This window comes from Mytilus edulis, chromosome 3 (genome assembly GCF_963676685.1).
Source record: "Mytilus edulis chromosome 3, xbMytEdul2.2, whole genome shotgun sequence".
Taxonomy (NCBI): Eukaryota; Metazoa; Mollusca; class Bivalvia; order Mytilida; family Mytilidae; genus Mytilus; species Mytilus edulis.
The window spans coordinates 77,618,280-77,646,274 of NC_092346.1; the positions used below are offsets into that span (position 1 = coordinate 77,618,280).

The 27,995-nt window shown below is 33.0% G+C and overlaps 1 protein-coding gene across 1 annotated transcript; it reads left to right on the top strand.

Annotated features, from left to right (window-relative positions):
• The first annotated feature begins 362 nt into the window (after positions 1-362).
• Positions 363-27,691, top strand: LOC139517496 (sodium-dependent multivitamin transporter-like). Its single transcript, XM_071308635.1, has 18 exons — positions 363-723; positions 2,132-2,206; positions 2,493-2,865; positions 3,875-3,943; positions 4,767-4,818; positions 5,577-5,644; positions 6,774-6,854; positions 7,395-7,468; positions 8,601-8,738; positions 10,895-11,030; positions 14,095-14,183; positions 14,588-14,700; positions 16,737-16,807; positions 17,543-17,629; positions 18,416-18,642; positions 20,685-20,785; positions 23,180-23,298; positions 26,219-27,691. Exons 3-18 carry the CDS (start codon positions 2,515-2,517, stop codon positions 26,333-26,335), a joined length of 1,893 nt encoding a protein of 630 aa, XP_071164736.1. The 5' UTR covers positions 363-723; positions 2,132-2,206; positions 2,493-2,514; the 3' UTR covers positions 26,336-27,691.
• Positions 27,692-27,995: the final 304 nt, after the last annotated feature.

A 27,995-nucleotide genomic window follows, 5' to 3' on the forward strand; every position in this document is an offset into this window, starting at 1 on the left:
TTGTTGTCGCTAAACATTGAATTTAGGAGCGGTACTCTATGTGTGTCCGTGTAATCTTGTAACAGTTTATAAAATAGTATAATTCTTAATAGAATAGCGCTTGTCTATTATATTAACACTGTCTGAGGATTGGTTAAGTGCTATTGTCCACAGGCACTTGTCTCAGAATTTTTTTCCTATATACCTTAATATATAAAGGTATATGCATGGGGAAAATAAATTCTTAGACGAGTGCCTGTGCTATTGTCATAGAGGTAATATCTAATGGTGTTGAGTACACACTTCTTCACTGCACGTGCTGACTATCATTACTTAACACTCAGTCTATAAAAATATACTTTATAGCATGTAAACGTATTTATTTTATTATTTTACAGTGAAACATCTGGTGTATTCCTTCAGGTTAACCTTTGACCCGTGTTATAGTATCAACATAATGAGTGTTTTAATTGTATAGCTACAGCTGGGGTATCCATTTCAATAATAATATGTCAAAGGTTTTATTAATGATTTAACCAGGTGTCAAACGCCAGAGTGACCCTCGAGGAGTGACCACTAAACAAGACAGTGATTTGTTTACCAGCTTTCACCATTGAAAGTTTCGATGACCAGTATTATACTAATGTTACGTGTTTTCAGTTATCCACCGAATGTTTGAATTATTATCTCCTATGAACTGCTACTTTTATTTGGATATTATATCAGTCGTATTTCAATGTTAATGTAAGTATTTATTGTTGTAATCGCTAAATTGTACTATTTTGGAAAGTTTTAATGTACACTAGTAAAATTAATTTGATTTCAAACTTTAAATAGATAAAGAAAGCTGAGAGGGAGAATAGTTCAAGGCGCAATCATAAATCATAATTCCAATAAAAACATAACAGTATAGGCAAAGATTTAAATGACAAAAAGACAAACATCGATAACAAAACTTTACAAAGTAACCTGAAACATGAGCATGTATCACAACAACAACAAAAACTATACATTTATGAAAATTCTGTTATATATGAAAACGGACATAAAACCGATAATCATTGTCAAAGCAGAAAATGATCATGTTGAATTATTCAGAAATATCTTCACATATTTTTTAACAACAGAAACAATGGTAGTTGTTATGTAATCTTTAAGTAAGCCTTTAATAGAGAAACCAAGGATACGCTATTCCATTTTTTTTTATAATAACTGTAAAAGTTGTTGTAAACTTATCAATTTATAATACGTAAACCAGTTTAAATTCAATACTGTTATTTATAGCACATGTTTACAAAAATCACTAGATATATTACTCTGAATTTATGTTCTTTAGAAACCGTGGAGGTATTTTTTACATGCTGTAACTATATCAGTCTGCTCACGTATCCCTTTACTTATTGTTTAGTTGTGATTTTGTTTTAATTTGTTCAGCAATGAGACAGACACAAAGGTTTGGCATAGTAAACCATATATCTTGTCTTGTTGGTAATTACTTGCATCGCCTATTTGATGTAGAACGATATTTAATGAAGTGGGTTATTCATGAGATAGATATACTTGATAGAAAACAGTTCGGAATGTAAATAAAACTGACAAACATAAGTTAATTCTTGAAAAAAAGGAAACAGGTGCAATAATATTGATGTTTAGCTTTGTCATGATTAAACACAGTTTAGTTGAAGTTGATCTTCTGAATTTCGGAAGTTACAATAAAAAAACAAATAAAGATGTGCATACTCATTTTTCACTTGGTCACAATATAGAAAGTGTGTAGGACTTCAATTGTTCTTTACTTGTTGATTAACCATTATTTTTTTATTATTTTAAGGATTCAAAGTAAACCTTATATCTTTTCGCCATTACCATTATTTGCCCATTTGATTGCTTGGACAATATTCTAAAGAATATCCTTTATAATTTTTAAAAGAAGAAAATAAGAATATATGTGCATATGATTCCAATGATTTTTTCGCCAGAGACCATAGAAGCCACATCCTTTGATAATAAAGCAAAACAAATATGCCTTATTGCATGTATTGTCTTCTATAAAATGCATATATATGCTTCGGCATGATATGGTTGTTTGTTATTATTTTAGGTTAAACATGTTAAATTGAATATTTAACATCATGTTTTATTTATATTGTAGACTTAGACATAATAAATAAGTTTGGGAACATATACATCAGTGAGGCACAGGGATATCACCATCAACAGAAGCACGGTAAGGAGCGAGTATCTCGCAATACTTTCGTACTCTTCAAACTGATAAACTTGTCAATTAAACTGAATAACTATCAAAAGAAAATGTTACAGTATGGTCCCACATAGACATTAATAGGACTGTTATTTTTTAAACAGAGTAGCGAACATTCTGTATGGATGTAGCGAAAAACTACCGGTACTCTTCGACAATTTAATATATAAACACACCATATATCCATTTGTATATAACATGCTTTTCTCCGGCTTTGCACAGTACATATTGCTATTCTGTCTATATTTTGCAGGGAGTTTAAGAGAGAAGAAAAAATGGCACTTGTTCAAGAATCGCTTGGCTTCTCTGTCGCCGATTATGTCATCTTTTCCTTAACGATAGCCATTTCAATCGGAATAGGAATATATCATGCCTTCACCGGCGGAAAACAAAGAACAGCTTCCGAGTATTTAGTTGGGAATCGAAAAATGAGTATACTTCCAGTAACACTTTCCCTGATTGTCTCGTTTGAATCGTCTATCATGATGTTAGCATATCCGGCAGAAGTATATACATATGGTATTATGTTTTTACTAACTAGTCTTGGCTTTATGTTTGCAACATTATTAGCTACTAGAATAGTAGTGCCATTAATTCATCCATTGAAAATAACCAGTGTTTATGAGGTAAGTAGAAGCTAAATTATATCTATTCCTATCAATACCATTGTTTTCATGCTTTTTTTTATGCACTATTCCTACATTCCTTGGACTGATTCAGTACGTTTTTCTGGTATCCCTAGATCTCAGTATTGGTAACAAACCACCATCTTAACATTTTAGATGGAACCGCAGCTCTATGATTACAGTCGTGACAGTTAAGAATGATGTTATATTTCAGAAAAATGACAGAGTTATTATACCTTAAAACACAATAATTAGCAAAAACATTACACACAGTAAGCATTGTAAGAACGTTGCTTAATATCTGTCCACTAAGTCAACGAATCCAGAAGCTTTTTGATGAATAAAATAATGTATTAAGGAAGAGATTACACGATTGTATATCAGATTAAATTGATGGTGTATATCAACACTGCATTTTCTCAAGACGAAGTTATGTAAGTTTTGTGACCTTTTTTAAAACTCCATGTACAGAATACAAATAGAGATGTGCGTTTCCATTAACAGTTTATTGGTTTTTTATTTGCCTAACGTTCAGTTACAAATATTACATGCTGTATATTCAAGGCGAAATTAAAACAATTTATCAATTGTGCAGATTATTTAAAGGGTGTTGGTCGAGATGAAAGTCAGTAAACTCCAGTGCAAAAGGGGGGTGTAGAGTTTTTAGATATAAACAGCAAGTTATAAAGCACGTTTATGAAACCTGCAACAATTGTTGGGTCCTTGGGTTGAAAGGTAATGTCATGTCCGATTCCAACATGCGGCCTCTTTTTCTAAGAGTAACCTCAGTATCATATCATTCTAATTCATTTTGCACTTGACTCTAAGCTGCCAACAATCATTCTTCACAATCAATAAAAATTAACATATGCATTTTATATTAATGTTAGCTTGCAACTATGTTGTCTGTCGAAAATCCCACGAACTAAACAAAAAATCTACATGTGTCACATTTACCTATATTCTAATTCATCAAAAAATAACCCCTTATATTGTTTGAATTTTTCAGTATTTAGAACTTCGTTATAAAAGCAAAGGTGTGAGGCTTTTAGGAACAGTCCTAGGAACACTTTATTCGGTATGTAAATCTTATGGTATCGCGTAGGACCATTTTATAGGAATCTAATGTTTCCATGAATTTAAACCTTTTCCTTGTACATAATGTATGGATTCTACTTTCTGTTATGTTTTGTTTGCGTTTAGGAAACGTTTAACGGGTAAAATAGTTTTTCACCAGACAGTTTAACTGACTTTATTATACAAAAATTTTAGCAGCGTGTTTATGATTGCCAATGATACAAATATTATCCAAAATTCAAATGAAGTGATTGGAAGCTAGTATAGGCAAGCACAAAGCCTCCAGCAATGAGAAAAAAAAATCCATACCGCATAGTCGGCCATAAAAGGACCCGACATTGAAACTATTAAGTATCTCAGGTGAGAAAAAAAATATAACTTACTAACTCGTATCAAAACCATTTACGAAAAACAAATATGACAGACATGAACCAACGACAACCACTGGAACTGCAGCTAACTTGGGACAGGAACATAAAGAATGTGACGGGGTTAAATACGTTTGTGGTCGCCCACTCCTACCCCTAGCACGACCAGAGCAGTGGCGTTACAACACAACATAAGAACAAACTATGAAAATCAGTTTTAACATATGTTTCAAACTAGGAAACTCCATACTAAAATTTACGACAAAAGAGCAATTCCCTTTTACATTTTAGAATTTACAACATACGTTTTAGATATAAAATAACCCCGGCTATATAATAGATAGCAATGACGTTGATGTATAACTACATATGTACCAGTATTTACTTGATAAGTTATGGCTACTTGAGTGCTGCGCTTGCATTTAATGTATCAAAATAGTAATATTTACATTACAGTTGATATATATGGGATTTGTTTTGTATGGACCAAGTTTAGCTATCGAAGCAGGTATGTTCTAACTGATATGGAAATTTGATCTGAATAATAATATTTGATAACTCTGTCAAACAATATCTATTTATATATAACATACAGACATAATTTCAATTTGTAATAAAAGTTACAACATACAATGACATATAAAATGATATAAAGATCAGACTAAAACTGCAATACAGCCCTTCCTCTACCCCCCCCCCCCAAAAAAAAAATAATTGGAAAGACAAACAGACTTTAATGGCATTGTTTAACTGAAATTCTCTCAGAAATTTATAAATAACTACTTGACATTTCCCCTTAAAATCAACAAACACACCAAAAAAAAAAAAAAAAAAAAAAAAAAAAAAAATTAGGAAAGATAGAAAAACTCCATGAAATTGCTTGGATAAAATTCTTTGAAAGGTTAGAATCGATTAAAAACTTATAACGTAAATTCATTACAATGTTCCTTGTTTACGAGCCGAGGTAAATGTCAGGTATGTAGTTCTTCCTTCATCATGTTCGTGTTTTATTTATTATTCAACTGGCAATGACTGGCTAAATATCGGTTGAACAAAATAAAATGGTAACTCTTTCGACAGTTCAATATGCCCAAGTCGCATGCAAAATGTTTAAATGATTAGAAAGAACATTCATATAATACCCATTTCTAAAGGTGCTTAGTTTGAAAAAGAAAAACTATATTACACAGGCATAATTTAACACTAGTAACGTGAGTAAGTAAAGCGTAAAGTAGAACATACTGATTTTCTCTATTTCCTTTGTAGTGACAGATTTCCCATTCTGGGCATCCGTCTTGTGTATTTCAGCTGCATCAGTTGTATATACTGCAATTGTAAGTTGCAAGAATCGTAAGTTAAAATAATATAGAGTAGAACATGAATCATTAAATGGGTTGTATAGAGTGTTTATGTGTGTATAGTTTCAACATTTGCATGTACCCCGTCAGTACGAACGTCCCCAAACTGTTTTTCGTCATCTTACTCTAATTTTCCGCTACCAAATGATATGAAACTTATACATAACGCGTATTACCACAAAAACCAAATCAAGTTGGAATTCTTCATAACTGAAAAAAATCAGAAATGTTCGTTTCCGTTCTCTTACTTCATTTTGCCTCCATCAAATGTTATGAAACTAATACACTATGCTTATTCCCACAAAACACAGTTCAAGTTCTATTTCGGGTGGCGTCACTTTTACCTTATAGGGTTCTAGTTGTGTCCCTTTATAACGCTATATGCAAGTGGGGACATCATTTGTGTCCACTGGACACATTCTCCATTTATTTTATCATACATCTCAGATTACCTTTATTTTAAAAAGAGAAAAAGTTAGGAATCTGATGTTCAAAAGTTGTCGTTTGTTAATATGCATGGATCATAATTGTTTCTCGTTTCTCGTTTTTTATATAAATTAGACCATTTGTTTTCCCGTTTGAATGGTTTTACACTGGTCATTTTTGGGGCCCTTTATGTCTTGATGTTCGGTATGAACCAAGCTCCGTGTTGAAGACTGTATTTTGACCTTGGATGGAGAAGTGTCTCATTGGCACTCATACCACATCTTCCTATATCTATCCACGCTGTACAAATATTGTCAAGACTGTCCTTTGTCCTTTGGCGTTTTAAACAGGGAATGTTCATCTAGCTGTGAAAAATTGTTTTAGAAATCGGGTACTTCGTCAGCGTGAGTTGCTATTACTGTGGTCTGTATTCAGCTATTTTTCTATCAAATTACATGTTTTTAAAGAATCATTAACTCTAGCGGAAACACTCGACATCAGTTCGGCATCGCCTATACAATTTTCACGTTTTCCCCCGGACTTAAATATTCAGAATGAATTTTAATAATCAAACTGAAATATAACCTATCACATTTTGGTGTTATGTTTCACTCAGCTTTTAATTGAGAGTTACTTTATTATGCGTCTTGCAGCTTCAAGCACTTTATTTTCGTTAAAGGGTGGGATCAAGGCAGTTATATGGACAGACGTATTCCAATGTTTGATTATGTTTACTGGTGTTTTTGCTGTAATTATTAAGGTGAGTGTAAGCAAAAGTGAATCAATATCTATGATATAACAACACAACATTTAATCTGATGAATTTTACAAAAACCAATACATATTGAATGCTAGTATATAACTTTTGTATTTCATAGCATACATTGTATGTAAAAGTCACTGATCTTGTTTTATTGTGTTGGTGAACAGCTGTATAATTGATCACACGTCTCTTGTATTCATCCTCACAAATTCAACACAGTAGAAATCATACAATTATAAATATAAAATAATGTGTTGTCCATTTTAAGAAAAATGTAGGGGTTAGTATGGATGATAGCTTTGAAGTATTTTAAACAATATAAACGTAATTCATCCCATACGATCAGTCAAGATGACCAGTCAGTAAAATGAGGATTATGAGTTGTTTCTGTACACCTAGTACAGATATAGATCAACATTCATTTGGATCATGAATAAACTGAAATTTAGCGCTTAGCCACAATATATACTTCATTTGTACAAATGATGCACATATCATATATGCCAAGTGAAATAATCGGTATAATGTATTTTCCAGGGAACTATTGACTCCGGTGGTCCAAGGGAAGTAGTAGATATTGCAGTATCCAGTGGTCGCTTAAATTTATTCAAGTGAGTTATACGAGTTACCCTGACTTAATTTGACCTCTGTTCTAACACATATTCTGTATTCATTTAGGCTAGACAAAAAAAAACCAACGTTTCACCAACTTAATTGTTCATCATTTTGTGAACACTTCATGAAAATCAAAATTATTACACGACCAAAGTTTGTGCAAAAACAGTTTGCCAATTAAATACATTGGACTACAATTTAGGTAATAAAAAGTCAGGAAAAACTAAAAAAAAAAAAAGCAGGACCGAACAGAGTGAAAAATAAAAATGCAGGACAGAGATTACAGCTAAAAAAAAATGCAGGACAAAATTTTTCATCCTAGTCCCCCCCCCCCCATAAGAATCAAATGGTAGCTCCCTAAGTTCAACAATATATGATCAATTTGTTAAATAATGTTGGTCTGGATCACTTGTACAACTCGAATGCTAACTCTAATATATTTAAACAGTTTTTGAATACTATTCCAGGTATAGATTACCATAGCCGTATTTGACACAATTTTTTGGAGTTTTGGGTTCTCAATGCTCTGCAACTTTGTACTTGTTTGGCTCTATAACTATTTTGATCTGAGCGTCACTGATGAGTCTTATGTAGACGAAACGCGCGTCTGTCGTATTAAATTAAAAGCCTGGTACCTTTGATAACTATTTGGAAGGTTTGTTCGTAGAAGGGAATACCAAGTACTTGACATTTTACTGCATCAGAATTAATGTGTCGATGCTTGAAGCAAACAGTTATGTAACTTTAAAACCTCATACAAACTTTCAAGTGCTGATCAAACCAAACAAAAATGACCAACAATAAATCCAAAGCTCGGACAAGAATTTCTGGCTACAATCCATGCAGGTAAAATTATTCTATTAACTGAGTTTCTTTTCAATTGCAATATGATCATTATCATTTAGTTTGACTGGTTACACAATTGACGAAATTCATAAATTTACCAACAGCCCTGTACAAAGCATTTTTATACACGGTATTGGTCTTTGTTTACAGGTTTTGCGTACATAATTCCGAAGTTTTCATAGAGCAAGTAATGTAAACCCGACTTTTAATTGTAGTTTCACTGTTGATGATTGCATACACAACCTTCTCAGTAAATGTTTGTTGTTACTTTTCTATTGCTAGCTTTGATCCAGATCCTACAGTTCGGCATACCTTCTGGGGATTAGTTATCGGATCTATAATTCGATTGATTGACATGACCTTTAGACAGGCAACAGTTCAGAGAATATGTGCTGTAGAAAAACAAAGCGACGCAAATAAGTAAGTGATTTTCTTTTTATATATGCACAGTTTGCACTTATATGTTTGGCAATCACTTTACATAAGCACATTTCTTATATGTTTATAATGCCTTTCCAAAAAGCATTTTCCTCTATTATTAAATTGCTCTATTTATATTTATATATTTTTTTTTAAAATACGATTAAAAAGTATGTATGCAATTATTATCTAAAACGACAATTTAGAATTCCAAAATTATGTCTAAAGAAAAATTGTAAATAGCATAATGTTGCGTTTGACATTCTAGTACGAACATGTTTTTTTCTGTAATAAATTTTACCACGTGTGCTCTATATTACACTTCGAGCAAAATATATAAACCGCGTTGTTGCATTATACACATTCAAAGGTAATTATTGCCGTGGGAAGTTACAAATTCAATAAGTTTCAGCATATTTATTTTTAATTACAACTTGAATATGAATTACACAGTTTGAATACAAATGTATCATTTTAGCTATGGTATACTTGTGTCATGCCCTAACCGACAAATTCTACTGACAAACTTTGCTTGGTACAGTAAAGAGAACAACTCGTTCCTTCCCTCATCCCAACTATTAAAACCCAAAGTGATTATATGCAATTTATAAGACTTTTAATGATTGGATTTGAGCAGGAGCTTAGTGAACATTGCTACAAAAGTATAAATCCAAGAGGTCATTTATCATCGGCTTAGCTATTATTATTTCATTGTAACGGTATATTGTTAAAAATGATAAAAATATGATTACTTACATTGACTAATCCATAGATTGATATGAAAAACTTTTTCAAGTTTCTTAAAAAAAAGACCACCCATGGAAAAAAGTATTGCAACACCAAATTGAAATTGAAATTAAAAAAACACTCTTTATTTTTTTGTGATATTATTTGGTAAAATAGAACTAGTTAAACATTATTTAAGTATCACACGAGTTTCATCAATAGATATCTACTCGATAAGTTTTTATCTGCACATGCAGCTACTGTACCCGTAAACAGCAAAACAGATGTTTTCATCCTCATTGTTTTCAACACTTTAAATAACCAAGTTTTTAAAGTTATGTGATTGACACCTTGTAATGGGTCCTTGACAACTCTTAACTGCAGCAAGATGGCAGATTATCAGCATAAGAGAAGCAGGGATGTCGCTGTAACAACTGCACGTATTGTTGGTCATCACCATTCCACTATTAGTCGTTTTGAGAATAAAAATCAGGCAATAAACGCTGTTAAAGACCTTCCAAGATAATGAAGACCCCCTATACCATTTGCTAGGGAAAATCAAGCATAATGAAGGTTGGTCAGAAGGAAACCCATTGCATACAAGACAATCATAAAAAGAGAGCGGTGGCCAAACAGGAGCCTTTTAACAAGAACTGTTCGAGATCGACTCATCGCTACTGGTTATCGTACGACAAGACCATTTCGGAGACCTTTGCTAACGAACAGACACACAGTTTTCCGTATCACACGTAGTGCAGAGCTCGCCAAAGTTGGAAATTAGCATCGTGGAGGAAGATCCAATGTTCAAATGAAATTCGGTTCATCTTCCTTGGCCCGATCGTAGCCCGGATTTGAACCATATCGAGCATATTTGGGACACTATTGGGCGGAATGTGCGCGAAAGGACACCCAGTTCAAACACATCATGAAATAAACAATGCCCTTCATCATAAATGGTTGCTGCTACCTTAGCAACACATTAGTCGATTTATGGCAGGAATCAGAAGACGTTAAGATGCGGTTTTCTGTTTGAATGGAGGCTGCGCACAAAGTACTAATTCTTTGGCGTATAACGAACAACCATGATGTGAACAGTCATCTGAACATTAATTTTGAAATGTCTGACATTGTAAAGTTCGACTACAGTAAAAGTTGTAAAATGCATTTTTTTGTACAAAAAACACTCGATTTTGTTATTAAAATTGTGGTTATATAAATCATTTTTTTTTCAAATATTTTTTATTCGTTTCAATGCCAATGTTATCATAAACTATGTTTCAATAATATTATACATATATTTTATTATATTTCATCTAAAAAAAAAGGCTGATTTTTCAAGTTTTAAAAAATCAAGGTGTTGCAATACTTTTTTCCATGTGTATAGAATAACCATTCGACCTCAAATATTGATTATCATTATTATTCTGCAGGATGCTTTACATCGCTGGTCCTGCATTCCTGATAACACTGTCCCTTGCATGTAGTGAAGGACTGGTAGCTTTTGCATATTTTACCACTAAAGGTTGCGACCCAATAGCTAGTAAGGCTATTAGAAAGCCGGACCAGGTATTAACTACTTTTATACTTATAGTTAATCAATGGCGACTAAGGAATAGAAATATGGACACTTCAAGTATTCATCCGGATCGCAGTAAAACTGTTACCAAAAAGGATGTTGTTTCGAGATTATTGTTCGGGATGTAGATAAACGCAATTACGTCCCGTCAGATTATATTGAGGACGTTGAATCGAATGCATCATGTAGAGAAAGTGCCGTGCTTTCTGCACAGTAGGAGCACATTGCAACAACTCTTTGAGGAGTCCGTAGGTGGATTGTTGCAAGGCTTAATTTATTATGCTATCCATTTACCCTAATATTCCAGTGGCAGTCCAAACTTCTTCCGTTCATCCCGGTCGACCCCAATTTATTTATTGATAATTTTACTCGTCTTGAACATGCATGGAAAATTGACCCCTGAACGTTAAGCAAAAGTCAATCACTCAAAATACAAATTGAAGACAATCTTTATCATGTTTATAGAAGAATGTTCACCCGTCCGAATATTAATGCAAGTAATGATAAATATTTGTTTTTACCTCGATGTTTTCTATGAGTATCAGCTTATACATAGATATAAAAAAGAAAATGTAGTATGATTGCCAATGAGACAACTATCCACAAAGACCAAAATGACACAGACATTAACAACTATAGGTCACCGTACGGCCTTCAACAATGAGCAAAGCCCATCCCCTTTGGCAGTCAAACCGGAACCAAAATTGGCGTCTGTTTTGCTTTGTTGAATGTATACATTTCAAGCCAAGTTTAGTTGGAACGAGGATGTTTGATTCGATGCCTTGCAAAGAAAGTGTTCCATGAACTCTCCATATAAATAAACTCATCATAGATACCAGGATTGAAAGTTTGTATTTGTGCCAGTCGCGTGAAGACCTTGTAATAAAACTCTGATATGGCCTAAAAATGCAAAAACAGATAGATTCAAACATCTGTATTACTGGAAAGCACAACAGCCTACATGAGATATCATCACCGACTCTTCCAACAAAAAGCAAGCACACAACAATCAACAATACATGTTCAATTTAGCCTTACTGGGTAAAGGCAAAATATGGTGTTAAATAACATAGGTTTTACGTGCCTATCAACTTACCACTGTGCCTTTCTTTTGCAATGCAACATTCCTATACCTTTCTAACATACCACAATTTTTCTTGTGGTGTGAAAATCAAAAATTTCAAGCCCATCGTACGTTTAATTCGATTTTGAATAACCTATCAGTTTAACTTCATCGCCAATTTCTAAACGTCCTGAATATACATATAATATTCACAACTGGAAGTTTAAAAATACAAAAACTTCTCAGCAATCTAACCTCTAATTATTCGAACTTACAACATTTAAATCTAAAATAATATTAACAGTAATTCACTAACAATTTCAACTACGAATGTCCAGCAAGTCGTGATTTTGGTAGAACGTTTACGGTAATCGCGTTAATAAGCACACAATCCTTTTCTTTTCTTTTTTATAAATCTTCAACTTTGTTAAGAAAAAACAACAAGTGGTCAGGTTAAGTCTGGATGGTAAGGTATTCGAATTATGGACTGTTTCTAATTATTAAGTAACTATACAATTAACATGCTATAAAAGAGGGACGAAAGATACCAAAGGGACAGTCAAACTCATAAATCTAAAACAAACTGACAACGCCATGGCTAAAAATGAAAAAGACAAACAGAAAAACAATAGTACACATGACACAACATAGAAAACTAAAGAATAAACAACACGAACCCCACCAAAAACTAGGGGTGATCTCAGGTGCTCCGGAAGGGTAAACAGATCCTGCTCCACATGTGGCACCCGTCGTGTTGCTTATGTGATTACAAATCCGGGAAATAGTCTAATTCGGTAGGTCACATTCATGAAAGGGAAGGGGATTGTAGTTACGACGTAAGGAACATATCCGATATCATTTGTGAAACGGTTATTCCATAACGGTCAACCAACTCGTGATGGCGTCCGTAAAATTTACGAAGGGATGATTTCAACTTCACCATTTGGAACTTTTGGTTTAATAGCTTCCTTGTGAGCAGTAACCCTCTATCAAGAAAATCATGATAGGAAACGCAAGCACGGGAATATCGTATCAATTGGGAGATATATACCCCGTATGCAGGTGCTGCTGGAATGTTGCTACTTAGAAATGGAAAGTTCACAATTGGAAAGCTGAAATCATCTCTTTTGTCGTAAAGTTTTGTTTTCAACCGACCCTCATTGTCAATTTCTAGATGTAAGTCAAGATATGAAGCCGACTTAACTGTATCTGTAGTATCCTTTATCTCCAATTCGATGGGATTGTGCTATAACTGGCACAAATACAAACTTTCAATCCTGGTATCTATGATGAGTTTATTTATATGGAGAGTAATATTATTAATATTTTCATTGAACTTTCAGTGTTTTGAACTATGTTTTTTTATTTTGTATCAATATAGGATAGTTTAACAATGTTTTATATATGAACAAAAAAATATTGACAAAAATACCAATCTCTAAATTATATTAAAAAAGGGAGAAATCCATTAAACCTAACAAAATCAAACTTTTAAGACTATTTCTAACAACGGATCATGCGAACGTTAAACAACTTGCACACTTTTTAATTGGAACATGTCGTTTCTTAAGAAAATGATGGGTTAAACCTGGTTTTAACTGGCTAAACCTCTTATTTGTATGACAATTATTTATAGTTTCGTTATACTCACAAAACTGGGGAGCATCCAAAACAGACAAAATTGTTGACGTGACGATATAAATTGAGAGACAGCAGACAAAAATTTATAAACATACTTCACAAACACAACTGACCTGAATTTATTATAATAAGTACATTTTATTAGATAGATTTTACCTGGTCCTTAATGTCAAGTTTTAGTGTCCCTCAAGCAGGAAAGGAATAATTATGTTAACGCATGCTACCTTTGTCAGATACATGCTGGGTTTTTTTTAGAAAATAGCACATGAAATTGATAGCAATAAAGTAACATGTTTTTTTCTCATACAGTTTGATTTTAAGAATAATTCGAATTCTTGATTGTTTTCTAGGTTTTGCCTTACATGGTGTTTCATATATTCAAAGAAACTCCAGGCATGGCTGGTTTGTTCATGGCTGCTGTTTTCAGTGCTTCACTCAGGTACGTTAATCAATAGTTTCATTTATATTCATAAGATAAGCACGGGTGCTGCCATTCGATTTTTATGGGGGAGGAGGGGGCTAGGATGAAATTTAAAAAAGGCAGGACAGGAGTTTTGAGTAAAAACGACAGGATGACAATACAATTGTTCATCCTAGCCACCCCTAATAATCAAATGGTAGCTCTCTTAAATGAACTAATGCAATTTAGAATAAAGATTCTCATATTAAGTGATATCCAATTATATTTTAACTCTAGCCTACTCAGTATATGCTACAGGAACAAATCAACCATATTTTGGTTCAATCAGAACTCCGTGATTTTCGCACCAAAAATAATTTATATGGTCAGTAACATTCACCAAATTGTTCCGTTCTGCTAATTCCTATCATTTGTTATTTTAGTACATTATCGTCACTTCTCAACAGTATGGCGGCAGTGACCGAGGAAGATATTATAAAACAATGTTTTAAGAACATATCAGACTACAAGGCAACTATTGCGGCAAAAATTTCAGGTATTAACTAGTAAATAGGACAAAGTTAAATATTTAGTGCCAACATTAATTTCATACCGCTTATTTTATAATGGTGCGTTTGTAATATAAAGCAGTGCTGCACAAATACAAAACACTTTTCGTGCTGTTTATCTCCATCCGTTTTATATAAGTTGAGACGGTTCTTTATTGCATACAAATATGTTTTATTCATGTCATTTTAATTAAAATTATACAATCAAATACAAAGGTCAGACATCTCATTTCCGGGATAACTGAGGTAGAAATGAGAAAATTGTTCATAGCGAAACAAACTGCAATTTTAAATTGTATTTAAATTGTCACGTTTACCAGTTATTTTGGTTGCTCCTTTAATTATACTCCTGCTTTGAAAAAAGGGGGTATAATTAAAGGAGCAACCAAAATAACTGGTAAACGTGACAATCCTTGAAATACCAGAGATACAGACATATCTGTCTGGTTAAATATTTTTAAAATATCATTATAGCATGACACTCTTATACTGTTTTACCTCTGTCTGTCCATCCGTCCATCCATCCATCCATCCGTCAGTCCGTCCGTACCATGAATTTTTTCGTCGCATTTATCTCGGGAACCACTTGACAAGGATTTCTGAAATTTGGTTTCAGGGTTTATATAAGTCAGTTATACCGTGTGATGCGCGTTTTCAGATTCATCACTCGACAACTTCCTGTTTACCGAACATTTGTATCATTTTACACATAATTGCCAAGTTGAAAATTTTCGTCACATTTTTTTTAGGGACTACTTGACAAGGAATTCAGAAATTTGGTTTCAGGGTTGATATATGTCAGTTATACCGTGTGATGCGTTTTCAGATTCAACACTCGACAACTTCCTGTTTACCGAACACTTGTATCATTTTACACATAATGGCCAAGTTGAAAATGTTCGTCACATTTTTCTTAGGAACTACTTGACAAGGAATTCTGAAATACGGTTTCAGGGTTTATATAAGTCAGTTATACCGTGTTATGCGTTTTCAGTTTCATCACACGACAACTTACTGTTTACCAAACACTTGTATCTTTTTAAACATAATGGCCAGGTTGAAAATTTAATTCTTATTTTTCTTAGGAAATACTTGACAAGGAATTCTGAAATTTGATTTCAAGATTTATATAAGTCAGTTATACCGTGTGATGCGTTTTCAGATTCATCACTCGACAAATTCCTGTTTACCAAACACTTGTATAATTTTACATCATTTTACACATAATAACCAAGTTGAAAGTTTCGTCACATTTTTCTCAGGAACTACTTGACAAGGAATTATGAAATTTGGTTTCAGGGTTTATATAAGTCAGTTATACCGTGTGATGGGTTTTCAGATTCATCACTCAACAACTTCCTGTTTACTGAAATATTTTCGCGGGGATATCATCAGTGAGCAGTAGCTTGCAGTTTTACTAGTTTGGTCAATTTTACTGAACTATAAACATCTTTTATACAAGTGAGAGGTTTAATTAACTATAAAACCAGATTACACCCACCATTCACTTCAGAAAATGCCTTTAGCAAGTCAAGGATATGACATTTGTTTTCCTTTTGTTCCGTTGAGTGTTTGATTTTTCTCAGTTTTTTTGGACTTCCCTCTCCTTTAATTTGCCTTGGGGTTCGATATTTTTGTTAAAACTTTATCAGATTGTCTTCAAATTGCAAACTAAGAGTATTTTTTAAGTCTTTTATTTTGATTGTCGTTATGATACATGTTAAAATAAAACAAATTTTGTTGAGCAACTGATGTCACAAATCTAGATGCGTTACCAATGATTTTAACTGTAGATACACGTAATTTAGTTGTCAAGTAAAGTGAAAGAAGACATAGTTCTTCGTCTTAGATTAAACATCCAAATTAACATAACACAAACTTTTGATTAGTTTATCGGTTAAACAATGTTATTCTTAGTCGGTCGATGGCTTTGGATCGGCTGTCCAATGTAGAAAATGTATCACTTTTGTAAGTTATTTTGATATCAGAAGAAATCAAAAATTGTTTTAATCGATTTTTTCAGTGGTATTTTATGGAGTTCTGGCTGTTATCTTCACCATTATGATTGCCAATATTGAAGGAATAATCTCGCAGGTATGTTTCCAGAAAATTCCTACAGTAATCCAGTATGCGTTTTTTCTTTAAATTTTGAATATGAATAAAGGCAACAAACAGTAGTAAACCAGTGACAAAATTCCTTTCATTAGAGAATGAAGTATATAACTTTTTAACCTAATTTGACCAATATAGTGAATTTAAGAACAATTTTCCTGAAACTTAAAATCCCACTCATCATACCAGGATTGAAATCTTATATTTGAGCCAGACGCGCGTTTCGTCTACAAAAGACTCATCAGAAACAAATGGAAGTCAATAACGACCTTGACTTGCCAAACAGCCATCGCACGGTCGGTATACCCACCGGTGACGCTCGACTAAAGAATGTCAAAAAGGCCAAAATAAAGTGAAGGCTGAAGAGCATTGAGGACAAAAAAATTCTTCAAAGTTTTGCCAAATACAGCTAAGTTAACCTATTCCTGAGGTAGAAAAGCCTTGATATTTCAAAAATTTTAAGATTTGTAAACAGTTAATTTATTATAAGAACATATCAATGAAAATTCATGTCAACACAGAAGTGCTGACAACTGGGCTAGTAATTAAGGAGGAGTACACAAGAAAGTTCCTATTTTAAATCTGTCACGTTTATTGTTGTTCTGCCACGGTTACAGTAAACTCTCCGAAGAATGATTTAAATGATTTCATGGTATTGTTATGCAAGCACTAGTTGCGACTCGTTAATATATCATGCTAATATCTATTAATATACAGTTAAGTACCAGTTTTACATCAGCTGTAAGCGGACCAATAACTGGGCTGTTTTTATTGTCAGTGTTTTATCCATGGGCCACTAAAAAGGTAAGTATACCCTCATCAAATATAAATGGCTTATAGTTTTGTACATCAGTCGCACGTTTCGTCTACATTAGATTCATCAGTGGCACTCAAATCAAAAGTAAAATAACAAAAATACCGAATTCCGAGACGGAAAGTTCCTTATCAAATGGCAAAATAAAAAGCTCAAACACATATCTCTGACTTGGTACAGGCATTTACTTTTGTAGAAAAGGGAGGATTAAAGCTGGTTTTATAGCTAGCTTATCATTTTTCTTGTGTGACTGTCGCATCAAATTCCATTAAACAAATCAAACAGTCATAATACGTAAAAATGTCAAAAATAGGTGAATAGCAGTCAACATTGTGTTATAATCTTAATCATTAAAAAAACAAACAATATGTCAACGAAGAAAACCCCAAAAAGTCATATAAGCAAAATCTAAAGACAAGAATACAACTCTTACCATTAGAAGCAATGAACCAATTTCAACGAAACGTAATAGGACTTTTTAAAAATCGGAAGAAAATTAAAATTTCCATTGAAGCGCTGTTGGAAATTACGTGTTCATGATTTATTACTTTGGTTCTGCTTTAAAATTAAAAATTTGCTTTAGAAAAAAATACATCAAGGTGAGTGTTTTGCCCCTTAAAGCTTTTTAGTTCTATATCGGCATTGTTTGATTCAAAACTAATCCTACATGATATATTCATTTTTTTCTGAACATACCCCTGATAACAGAAGTAATATACAGTTTCACTTATAAGTTCAGATAAACACATGTATGCAAATGTTCGTTTATTTTTCAGAGTGCTGTTGTAGGCACATGTGTTGGTGCTGCGTTAGTGTTTTGGTTGACCTTAGGCCAGAGTCTTTCTAAAACTCTGAGGAAAACGCAACCTCTACCTTTGGGACCAGTTGATCAATGTTTTGCCAATGAAACAAGTAGTTTCATGGTGAACTTTAATATGACTGACATGTTATATTCTTACAATGTTTCAGAGTCACCTGTCAACGTATTAGTCAATGACGAACCGTAAGTATCTTCTCTAAGGGATGCAAAAAGACTTAATATAATACAATATATGAATTGAAAAATACGTAGTGCAAATATTGATGATACAGAATTTCTACAGTCAAATTGAAATTAAGAGACATCTGCTCTAAACGATCAGCAACCTAAACAAACACAGCTTTTAGAAATGACAACGTTCAAAAGGAAATTCATGAATGATAATTCATTTCCGGAATAAAAATTATCTTCAAAATTTTCTCGTGAGTTAAGACACATTAACAAAACACTTTTCAGGTAGTTCGAATTAAAAATCAAAACGCATTCGTTTTGTTGGTAATTTAAAAGCATGCAAATAGTTAGTTTTTTTCTTTAAAAGTATTTAACATTTATAATATACAGATAGAAACCAAAGTAGATATGTCAGAACAATTAAATGTTTAAATTGCTGCTGCATCCTAGAAATTATCAGGTAAATTCGAAAACAAAATTGCAATTGCAAGTTTATCGATGTTGAAATCTTGTATAGTTAATAGTCGGGGGTAAAAATAAAGGTGACACACAAAAACTAATGGAATCGTATGAACTCCAAAAAGGAACGAGACCGTCTAAAGAATAAGCGTCTCCTATAAACAGCTGTACAAATGTTTAAAGAATAAGCGTCTCCTATAAACAGCTGTACAAATGTTTAAAGAATAAGCGTCTCCTATAAACAGCTGTACAAATGTTTAAAGAATAAGCGTCTCCTATAAACAGCTGTACAAATGTCTAAAGAATAAGCGTCTCCTATAAACAGCTGTACAAATGTTTAAAGAATAAGCGTCTCCTATAAACAGCTGTACAAATGTTTAAAGAATAAGCGTCTCCTATAAACAGCTGTACAAATGTTTAAAGAATAAGCGTCTCCTATAAACAGCTGTACAAATGTTTAAAGAATAAGCGTCTCCTATAAACAGCTGTACAAATGTTTAAAGAATAAGCGTCTCCTATAAACAGCTGTACAAATGTTTAAAGAATAAGCGTCTCCTATAAACAGCTGTACAAATGTCTAAAGAATAAGCGTCTCCTATAAACAGCTGTACAAATGTCTAAAGAATAAGCGTCTCCTATAAACAGCTGTACAAATGTCTAAAGAATAAGCGTCTCCTATAAACAGCTGTACAAATGTTTAAAACCCTTAGCAAACTTTAAGTAAAGGCAACAGTAGTATACCGCTATTCAAAAGTCATAAATCGATTGAGAGGAAACCAATTCGGGTTACAAACTAAACATACAATACAATACCACATGGAATACTACATGCAACATAATGTCGTCGCTAGGCACGTAGAAAAACCTGAAAAATTAGTTTATATATACGAATTAGAATAAATGTAACTTACAACATGATCGACGATACTTATCTCCATTAAAGGAGAATGTCATTTACAACTCATAAGAAGTTAAAAACTTCCTTTATATGAAAACATATCTGATATTACTACTAGAATAAGCTTGATAGTATATTATGATGTTTAAATAAAACTCCGGTGGTGGTATGTTCATAGGGTAAGCATCTATGAAAGGTTAAGGTATTAATTCCGTTTTCTTATCGTTATCAACTTAACTGAATAATGGCGTTGATTGCTTGACTTAGTGAAATGTGCCGCACTTGGAGCAGTAACCCGTTTATATTCTTCAATATCATCCCCGATTTTATGTGTATTCATATTGCTTTAGTTTTAACTTCTATTATAGTTAATTGTTTGTATGTATTCAATTTAGCTGATCTGTGTGTGTTTTTGTGTTCCTATCTTATATCCTATTCATGTCTGAATCTGCTATTGGTGTAGCAGTAAACATATATTATAACAGAGTTGATATTACAAGTTATGATATAACTCCGAAGAAAATATAACGTAAAGCTTAAACACATACAAAAGACAAATGACTAAGTACAGGGACTTTGTCATGTAGAAAATATGTGATTTTATTGCTAGATACACCTCTTACATGTAATACTTATTGTAAGTTAATATTTATTGTAGATTTAAATCCATGAATTAGTACAGTAATTTTCATTTCAGGGGAGTGTTGGATAGGTACTATTCCATATCATACTTATGGGTCAGTGCATTAGGTGTCACATTTACTGTGGTGTCAGGAATAATTGCAAGTTTAATTGAAGGTAAACCTAAAATAAAGAATAATGGAGAAAGTATGTGAAGGCCACCTTTTAAAATGGAAATCACAACGTATTGTGCATCTTTAAGACAATGTTAGATGCTCATTCGATATAAGTGTATCAGATGTAAATCAATGTGTACATTTTAATTATTAAGTCTTTGAAACGTCTTTCATATTGAGAAAAAAATATGTATATTTACTTTGATTAACTTCCATGTCACTAGTTTTTTCCCCTGGTGAATCGTTAGGGAATATATATAAACAAATTAACATACTTAAAGGATCTATCAAATCGGCAATGGTTTGTTTTTGTTCAAATATGATCTTCTAGGAAGGTTAATGACATCACAATAACATTTCAGCCTTAACCCATCAATTGGAAATACAACTTTAAAATTTTGATGGACTCAGTCGAGGATTATTCCAGGCAATGGGCTAAACGTAAAAAGGAAGACGTAGACACTCTATCCGAATGGATAAAGGCAGTGAGGTCGTTAATACAAATCAGAATTAAGAAACTGAATGGGCCCATCAATGCCCATGCTACGTAAATCTTTAAAGACCCAAATGTTGCTAAACACTTATCCGACCTCCATGTCTGTAAAAGTCACTACATTAATTGCTAGATAAACGAATTAGGTATAAATAATTCACTTGGAAACTCAACATATACCCTCACGACACTTACCAAATGGGAAATCCTGGATTATCATAGGTTTGTTCTTTGTTCCTTTGGTATTTCAACCAAAGATGAAGTACTGGATCTTCCATCACGGTATTGGATACTTAAACTACATAAGTGTCCTTACAAACAACGGTATATTGCTGGGTCTTCCAAGTGCTCCATGAAACCTCTTTCTAAATTATTAACATCTATTTTATCAGCAATCAAAGACGGGCTTCAAAGTTATTGTGAAACTGCCTATTCTAGAGGTGGCGTGAATCAGATGTGGATACTTAAAAATTCCAAAGATCTTTTAGAGTACATACAATCTAACTCTCTTTCATCTTGTAACAGTATTAAAACATTTGACTGTTCTACTCTTTACACAAGTATTCCAGATTCCAAACTAAAAGACAAATTGAAAGAGTTGGTACTACTTTGCTTCATAAAAAAGAATGGCCAACGTAGATTCAAGTATCTTGTCTTAGGGAGGGATAAATCATATTTTGTAAAGAATCACTCTGATTCAAACAAAAAATTCTCTGAAACCGATATTATAAAGATGCTTGATTCTTGATTAACAACATATTTGTAACGTTCGGAGGACGTGTTTTTCAACAGACTGTCGGCATCCCAAAGGGAACAAACGGTGCCCCTCTACTTGCCGACTTGTTTCTTTATTATTAGTAGGCTGACTTCATGCAGGAACTTCTTAGGAAGAAAGATAAGAAGTTACCAATATCCTTTAACTCTACTTTCCGCTATATAGATGACGTTCTTTCACTAAACAATTCAAAATTTGGTGACTATGTGGAACGCATCTATCCCATCGAATTGGAGATACAGGATACTACAGATACAGTTAAGTCGGCTTCATATCTTGACTAACATCTAGAAATTGACAATGAGGGTCGGTTGAAAACAAAACTTTACGACAAAAGAGATGATTTCAGCTTTCCAATTGTGAACTTTCCATTTCTAAGTAGCAACATTCCAGCAGCACCTGTATACGGGGTATATATCTCCCAATTGATACGATATTTCCGTGCTTGCATTTCCTATCATGATTTTCTTGATAGAGGGTTACTGCTCACAAGGAAGCTATTAAACCAAGAGTTCCAAATCGTGAAGTTGAAATCATCCCTGTAAATTTTACGGACGCCATCACGAGTTGGTTGACCGTTTTGGAATAACCGTTTCACAAATGATATCGGATATGTTCCTTACGTCGTAACTACAATCCCCTTCCCTTTCATGAATGTGACCTACCGAATTAGACTATTAACCGGATTTGTAATCACATAAGCAACACGACGGGTGCCACATGTGGAGCAGGATCTGCTTACCCTTCCGGAGCACCTGAGATCACCCCTAGTTTTTGGTGGGGTTCGTGTTGTTTATTCTTTAGTTTTCTATGTTGTGTCATGTGTACTATTGTTTTTCTGTTTGTCTTTTTCATTTTTAGCCATGGCGTTGTCAGTTTGTTTTAGATTTATGAGTTTGACTGTCCCTTTGGTATCTTTCGTCCCTCTTTCAAATGAATTATATGCACTGAATCAATCAGATTTGATCTTGAATTCCTTTTATTCTTCATTTTACAAGTTCAATATACAAAACAAGAGAGATACAATTATATTTAATGAATTTTGATACATACAAATCCATGTGAAATGTGATAACAATATTTACTGAAATTTCCTATCAATCACCTGGTTTGATAATGTATTTTAGGGCTACCTCCCTCAGATTCCATTGATGTTAGATTTGTATTGCCATTTTTTGACCAGCTGTTTCCGTTTATTCCTAAACAAATACGGACAAAATTGTACCTTGGTGTTCCTTTTGAAAAGGTAAGTTGTCTTAACGGTTGAGTTCAAAGAACTTTGTCAACACAATGATCAAAAGAAATACTTTACCAAACATTATACATAAATATACTCATGATTTTGTTACACAAATAATCAAACAGTCATTCTTTTCCGTATGATCTCTAAAAGCAATGGAAATAAGGCAGAAAACAAGAAGATAATAAGGAATTTGTTTTGCAATTTTTACCTGCACATCGAAATAAAAAAAAACCTAAGAATTGAAAAGTTTGCATTTTTACTTTAGATAAGGTCGAAGTTTTGATTGTTTGTGTTCGTAGATTTGGGGATCTCTGGTCAAATGATTTTTTGTGTTCGTAGATTTGGTGATATCTGGTGACTTTGACCAGAGATCCCCAAATCTACGAACACAAAAAATCAAAACTTCGACCTTATCTAAAGTGTTTGATTTTTTGTGTAACAGGATCATGAGTATATTTATGTATAATGTTTGGTAAAGTATTGTTACGCCCCGGTGATTTGAAAGCTGATATGTATACTGTGGTCTCCATTCCACACTTGGTACATGCAGATGTCCGCTGCTGAGTTATGATTCGTGTTTTACAGAAGAAATAGCTTACCTGGACCTTACATTATATACTGACTTCTTTAAATCTATATAACGACTTTATTTATATGTGTAATTGTTCATTTTGTATTTGTTTATTCTTAGTTTCAGTATAGCGCGCCAAATGTAACGTTACATGTTCTTGTTTATGCATAACTTGTGTATTACGTCACACGTAACGACGATTATGTATAAAATAAGGAACGCATGTTCCTACTTTGAGCTTCTCACCAAAAAACCTCCATGCAGTTAGCAATCTCTCTAAAAACTAGAATTTGCTGCACCAAGTAAGAGCACTTGGTGATAATGCAGTGCACCAAGTAGATTTGCTGCACCAAGTAAAGTTGCTTGGTGCAAGTATTTGAATGCAGTGCAATGCACCAAGTAGATTTGCTGCACCGAGTACGCTTAGTATTTGAATGCCGTGCACCAAGCACATCTTCTTGCACCGAGCAATTGTTTTATTAAACTTGGTGCAAGTAATGTACCTTGTCGTATTGCTTATTATATAATTAAAGTATTGTAAATGATGTATCGAAATAATACATTTTATGAACTTCCATTGTGATTTTTATTATTACTTCTTTCCCCGGAGGCCAACAAAAGTAACTACGGGTGTATATCCTGACAAGAAAACCCCGGAACGTTACAGTATTTCTTTGGATTCTATACAACTAGAACACACCCGCGAAATCGCGGGCATTGAGAGCTTGTGAGATTTTGTGTCTTGAGAATTTCAACAAAAGATTTCATATCTGGAGAATTTCAGAAAAGGTATCAAAATTCATAGATACTTGGAAACAGTTTAAGCCCTCTCCCTTGTTTCCAAAGTCCGTTATTTTTTTTTTGGGTTAAATTCCATTATTTTCGCGTTTCTGTATACTATGAACATACGTATACTATAAATAAAGCGATTTGCTTTTAACTATCAATATCTTCTTCTGGACGATCGCTGCTATATTATTTGAAGAGTCTCTATCAACGCAATAATTATTTTCCTGTCCTCGAGTAGTCTTATGAAATTTATGTGCAAGTTTAAAACCGGAAGTCCTGTTTGACTTAAAAGTGAAATCGCGGGCATTTAAAGCTTGGTTGAAAGTACAACTACTTTAGGATGATTTTTTGTAAACTGAAGATTTATGTCTTGAGAATTTAAGATATGAACTATTTTAGGATGATTTTTTGTAAACTGAAGATTTATGTCTTGAGAATTTAAGATATGATATCAAAAGTCATATAGGTACATGGAGACAGGACAATATTTTCAACCCCCTCTTTTTTTCAAAGTCCGTTATCATTTTGTTTTCCGTTATATTCCATTATTTTTGCGTGTTTGTATATTATAAATATTAAAGTGTATTTAATTTTCTATTAACTATCCATTCAAAGTTTCTTCTCCATGGCGACCACTTCTATATTATATAGAGAGTCTCTATATATTATAGTAGTATATTTATCATAGTATACATGCAGATAAACTATATTCTATCTATTCCCCGTCCGAGTACTTATGAAAATTAATGTGTAAGTTAAAACCGAGGTATAATAGTAGTGGTTATTACGATCTGAAAACCACGATCTGAACAACGCTCTGATTGGCCTATTTATTTTTCATTTTTGTTATCTATCATACGATTGGTTCTCAATGTTTAAAACGATAGTCATGTCTGACTTAAAAGTCGGTTTAATGACGGAAACTCACTGCATTATCCAATAGAGAGTCTATATATATATTATAGGAGTATATTAATCATAGTATACATGCAGATAAACGCGAAAATAATTGTCCTTTCCCCGTCGGAGTATATAAAAACCGCGATAAGGCAATGCTCTGATTAGCTTATTTATTTTTCATTTTTGTTATCTATCATACGATTGGTTCTCAATGTTAAAACCGGAAGTCATGTTTGACATAAAAGTCGGCTTGATAACGGAAACAATATTCGTACGCATTTACTTTCGTTTTCCCCCCAAAATAACCCAAACTGAATAGTCATAAGAAAGGATGACAAATGCGACTATGCATGGTACCTATAGGACACAGCGGCATGATGATTAATTTATTGTGGGAGGAAAAGAAGCGACACACAAAATGAGGTCTTCTCGTTTAATAGTATATATATTATGTAAATGTCCAATGACCTCATGACATTTCCAGTTTCAGTTAGCGTCATTTGAATGCCTGTTATGATACCGCACTTAGATATATGTTTTGGTTTAATTAATACGTAGTATAGACCTAATTGCCAAATTGTAAAATTACTGACAAAAATAGTTCGGTCAAACAATTATAACGTATTGGTTTCAGCTAATAGCGTTAACAAAATTATTTTTCAGAGAGATTCTCTACTAGAAAATTACGGAGAAAAGCAACTCGAAACAGATATCAATCTACTACCAAAGACCGATAATAATGGGTCGTTTACCAATAAAATAAATGAGGGAAAGATCTGAAGGCTGTCATCTTACATGATGTGTTCAAGTCCATAGTCCTTTTGTTGCTACATTGAATCTACGAAAAGCAATCATGGTAGATGTGTGGAAATTTTAAAAACCCATGACAAAAACATCTTTAGTGGGATATTTTACATTTATAATTCAGTAATATGTGACAAATAAAATCAGTTGTATGATTTTTTTTGAAGTTTACATGTGTTTGTATAATTATCTATTTTCATAAGAAAAAAATATTTTAACACAACAGACCAAATGCTAAATCTTTTGGGAAAAATAAAATGCTGTCTGTATGTGTCTAAAGAACGAATACTAATTGTTTCTTTTGAATACTCAATGTCTACATAGTCTATTTTTTCCGCGGTCTTTTTAGATTATAGGGTAAAATCCCAGATTGTCAAGTTTTGTGTAATGACATTAAATGTAATTTGGTCCATAATATGTCAGTTTACAGGGTTATACTTGTATTATAACGATTGTACGGTCATTTTGCTAAAAACACAGGGAAAGTATGAGCTATTGTCTTCATTTTTTTATCAAAGTTTAGCTACAGATTGTTTTCAAACGGTGTCTATGCTGATCAGATCACTGGGACAATTTAAAACAAAATGTTGTGTTATTTTGAAAAGACGTATAACCATTTTCTCATTAATATATTGCACAATAGATTAACAAATTCTTGAAAACTTAACTATTATACATGTGTTAAGATTTGAGACTTTTGTAAACCTGAATTTTTTTGGCAGGTTTTTACTTTGTATAAAAAATTTATTTCCGGAGTTGTGTGAGACTGAGAGAAAGCGTGTGCAAGGGGTTCTCGTTTCTTCGTTCTTTGTATTTCTTGAGATTAGCATTACCTAAAAATGTATTCACATATTTTTTCCTTCCCTATTTTTTATTGCTGTTGGTTTGTTTTGCAGTTTTTATTTGTTTTACTTTTTTTGTAGGGGGGTTTGTAGTCTTTACAATATTCAAAATTATTGCTCTCATAGAAAAACTGAAAATAGTGATGAAAGAGAAAAGAAACATAGGGAAAAAATCTCGACTAATAATTTCGATGTGATTTCTTAAAATCTGAAGATAATATCTTCGTACATAAAATTTTAATGTTTTAAAACAACATGTATAGCTACATTTTTACATTTTACATTTTTGAAAATCGGTATGTTTAATATATTAACATGAACCATCTTATCTGCAACAATCATACATCTTTTCATATTAACAACCATTTACACTTGTATATATGTATATATGTACATGTTATTTCTAATGTTAACGAGGCCGGGATAAGGTACCGGTATTTGATGTTTTCCAAATAACAAATGTATATATTTCAATAAAATATTAAAATTCTCTGCAATCTCATGCACAGGAGACATAGATAAACAAATGCAGTGATACAGGCCAATATTAACCGTCATTTGACTGTTAACCTAGTCATGGTTATAACCCATTTTAAAACAATCGTTGCAGGGTTCTCTATGTCACAGCAACGTATGACCCGTACAATTTGAGCTCGGTTATTATTTTTTCAACATCTATGGAAGATCATATAATAATGGGTTACGGACGCATCGTTGTAAGTATAACGGAATTTGATGCGACTGTCATACAATTGAGAGGTTTGTCGTTATAAACCAGGTTCAATCCACCTTTT

What these genes read in the sequence shown, in the direction of transcription:
- LOC139517496 (XM_071308635.1), top strand. Translation starts at nt 2,515, where the DNA reads ATGGCACTTGTTCAAGAATCGCTTGGCTTCTCTGTCGCCGATTATGTC. An exon ending in CAGTTGTATATACTGCAATT is followed by an intron (nt 5,645 to 6,773) that starts GTAAGTTGCAAG and finishes TTTTCGTTAAAG; the next exon opens with GGTGGGATCAAGGCAGTTAT. An exon ending in CTATTAGAAAGCCGGACCAG is followed by an intron (nt 11,031 to 14,094) that starts GTATTAACTACT and finishes ATTGTTTTCTAG; the next exon opens with GTTTTGCCTTACATGGTGTT.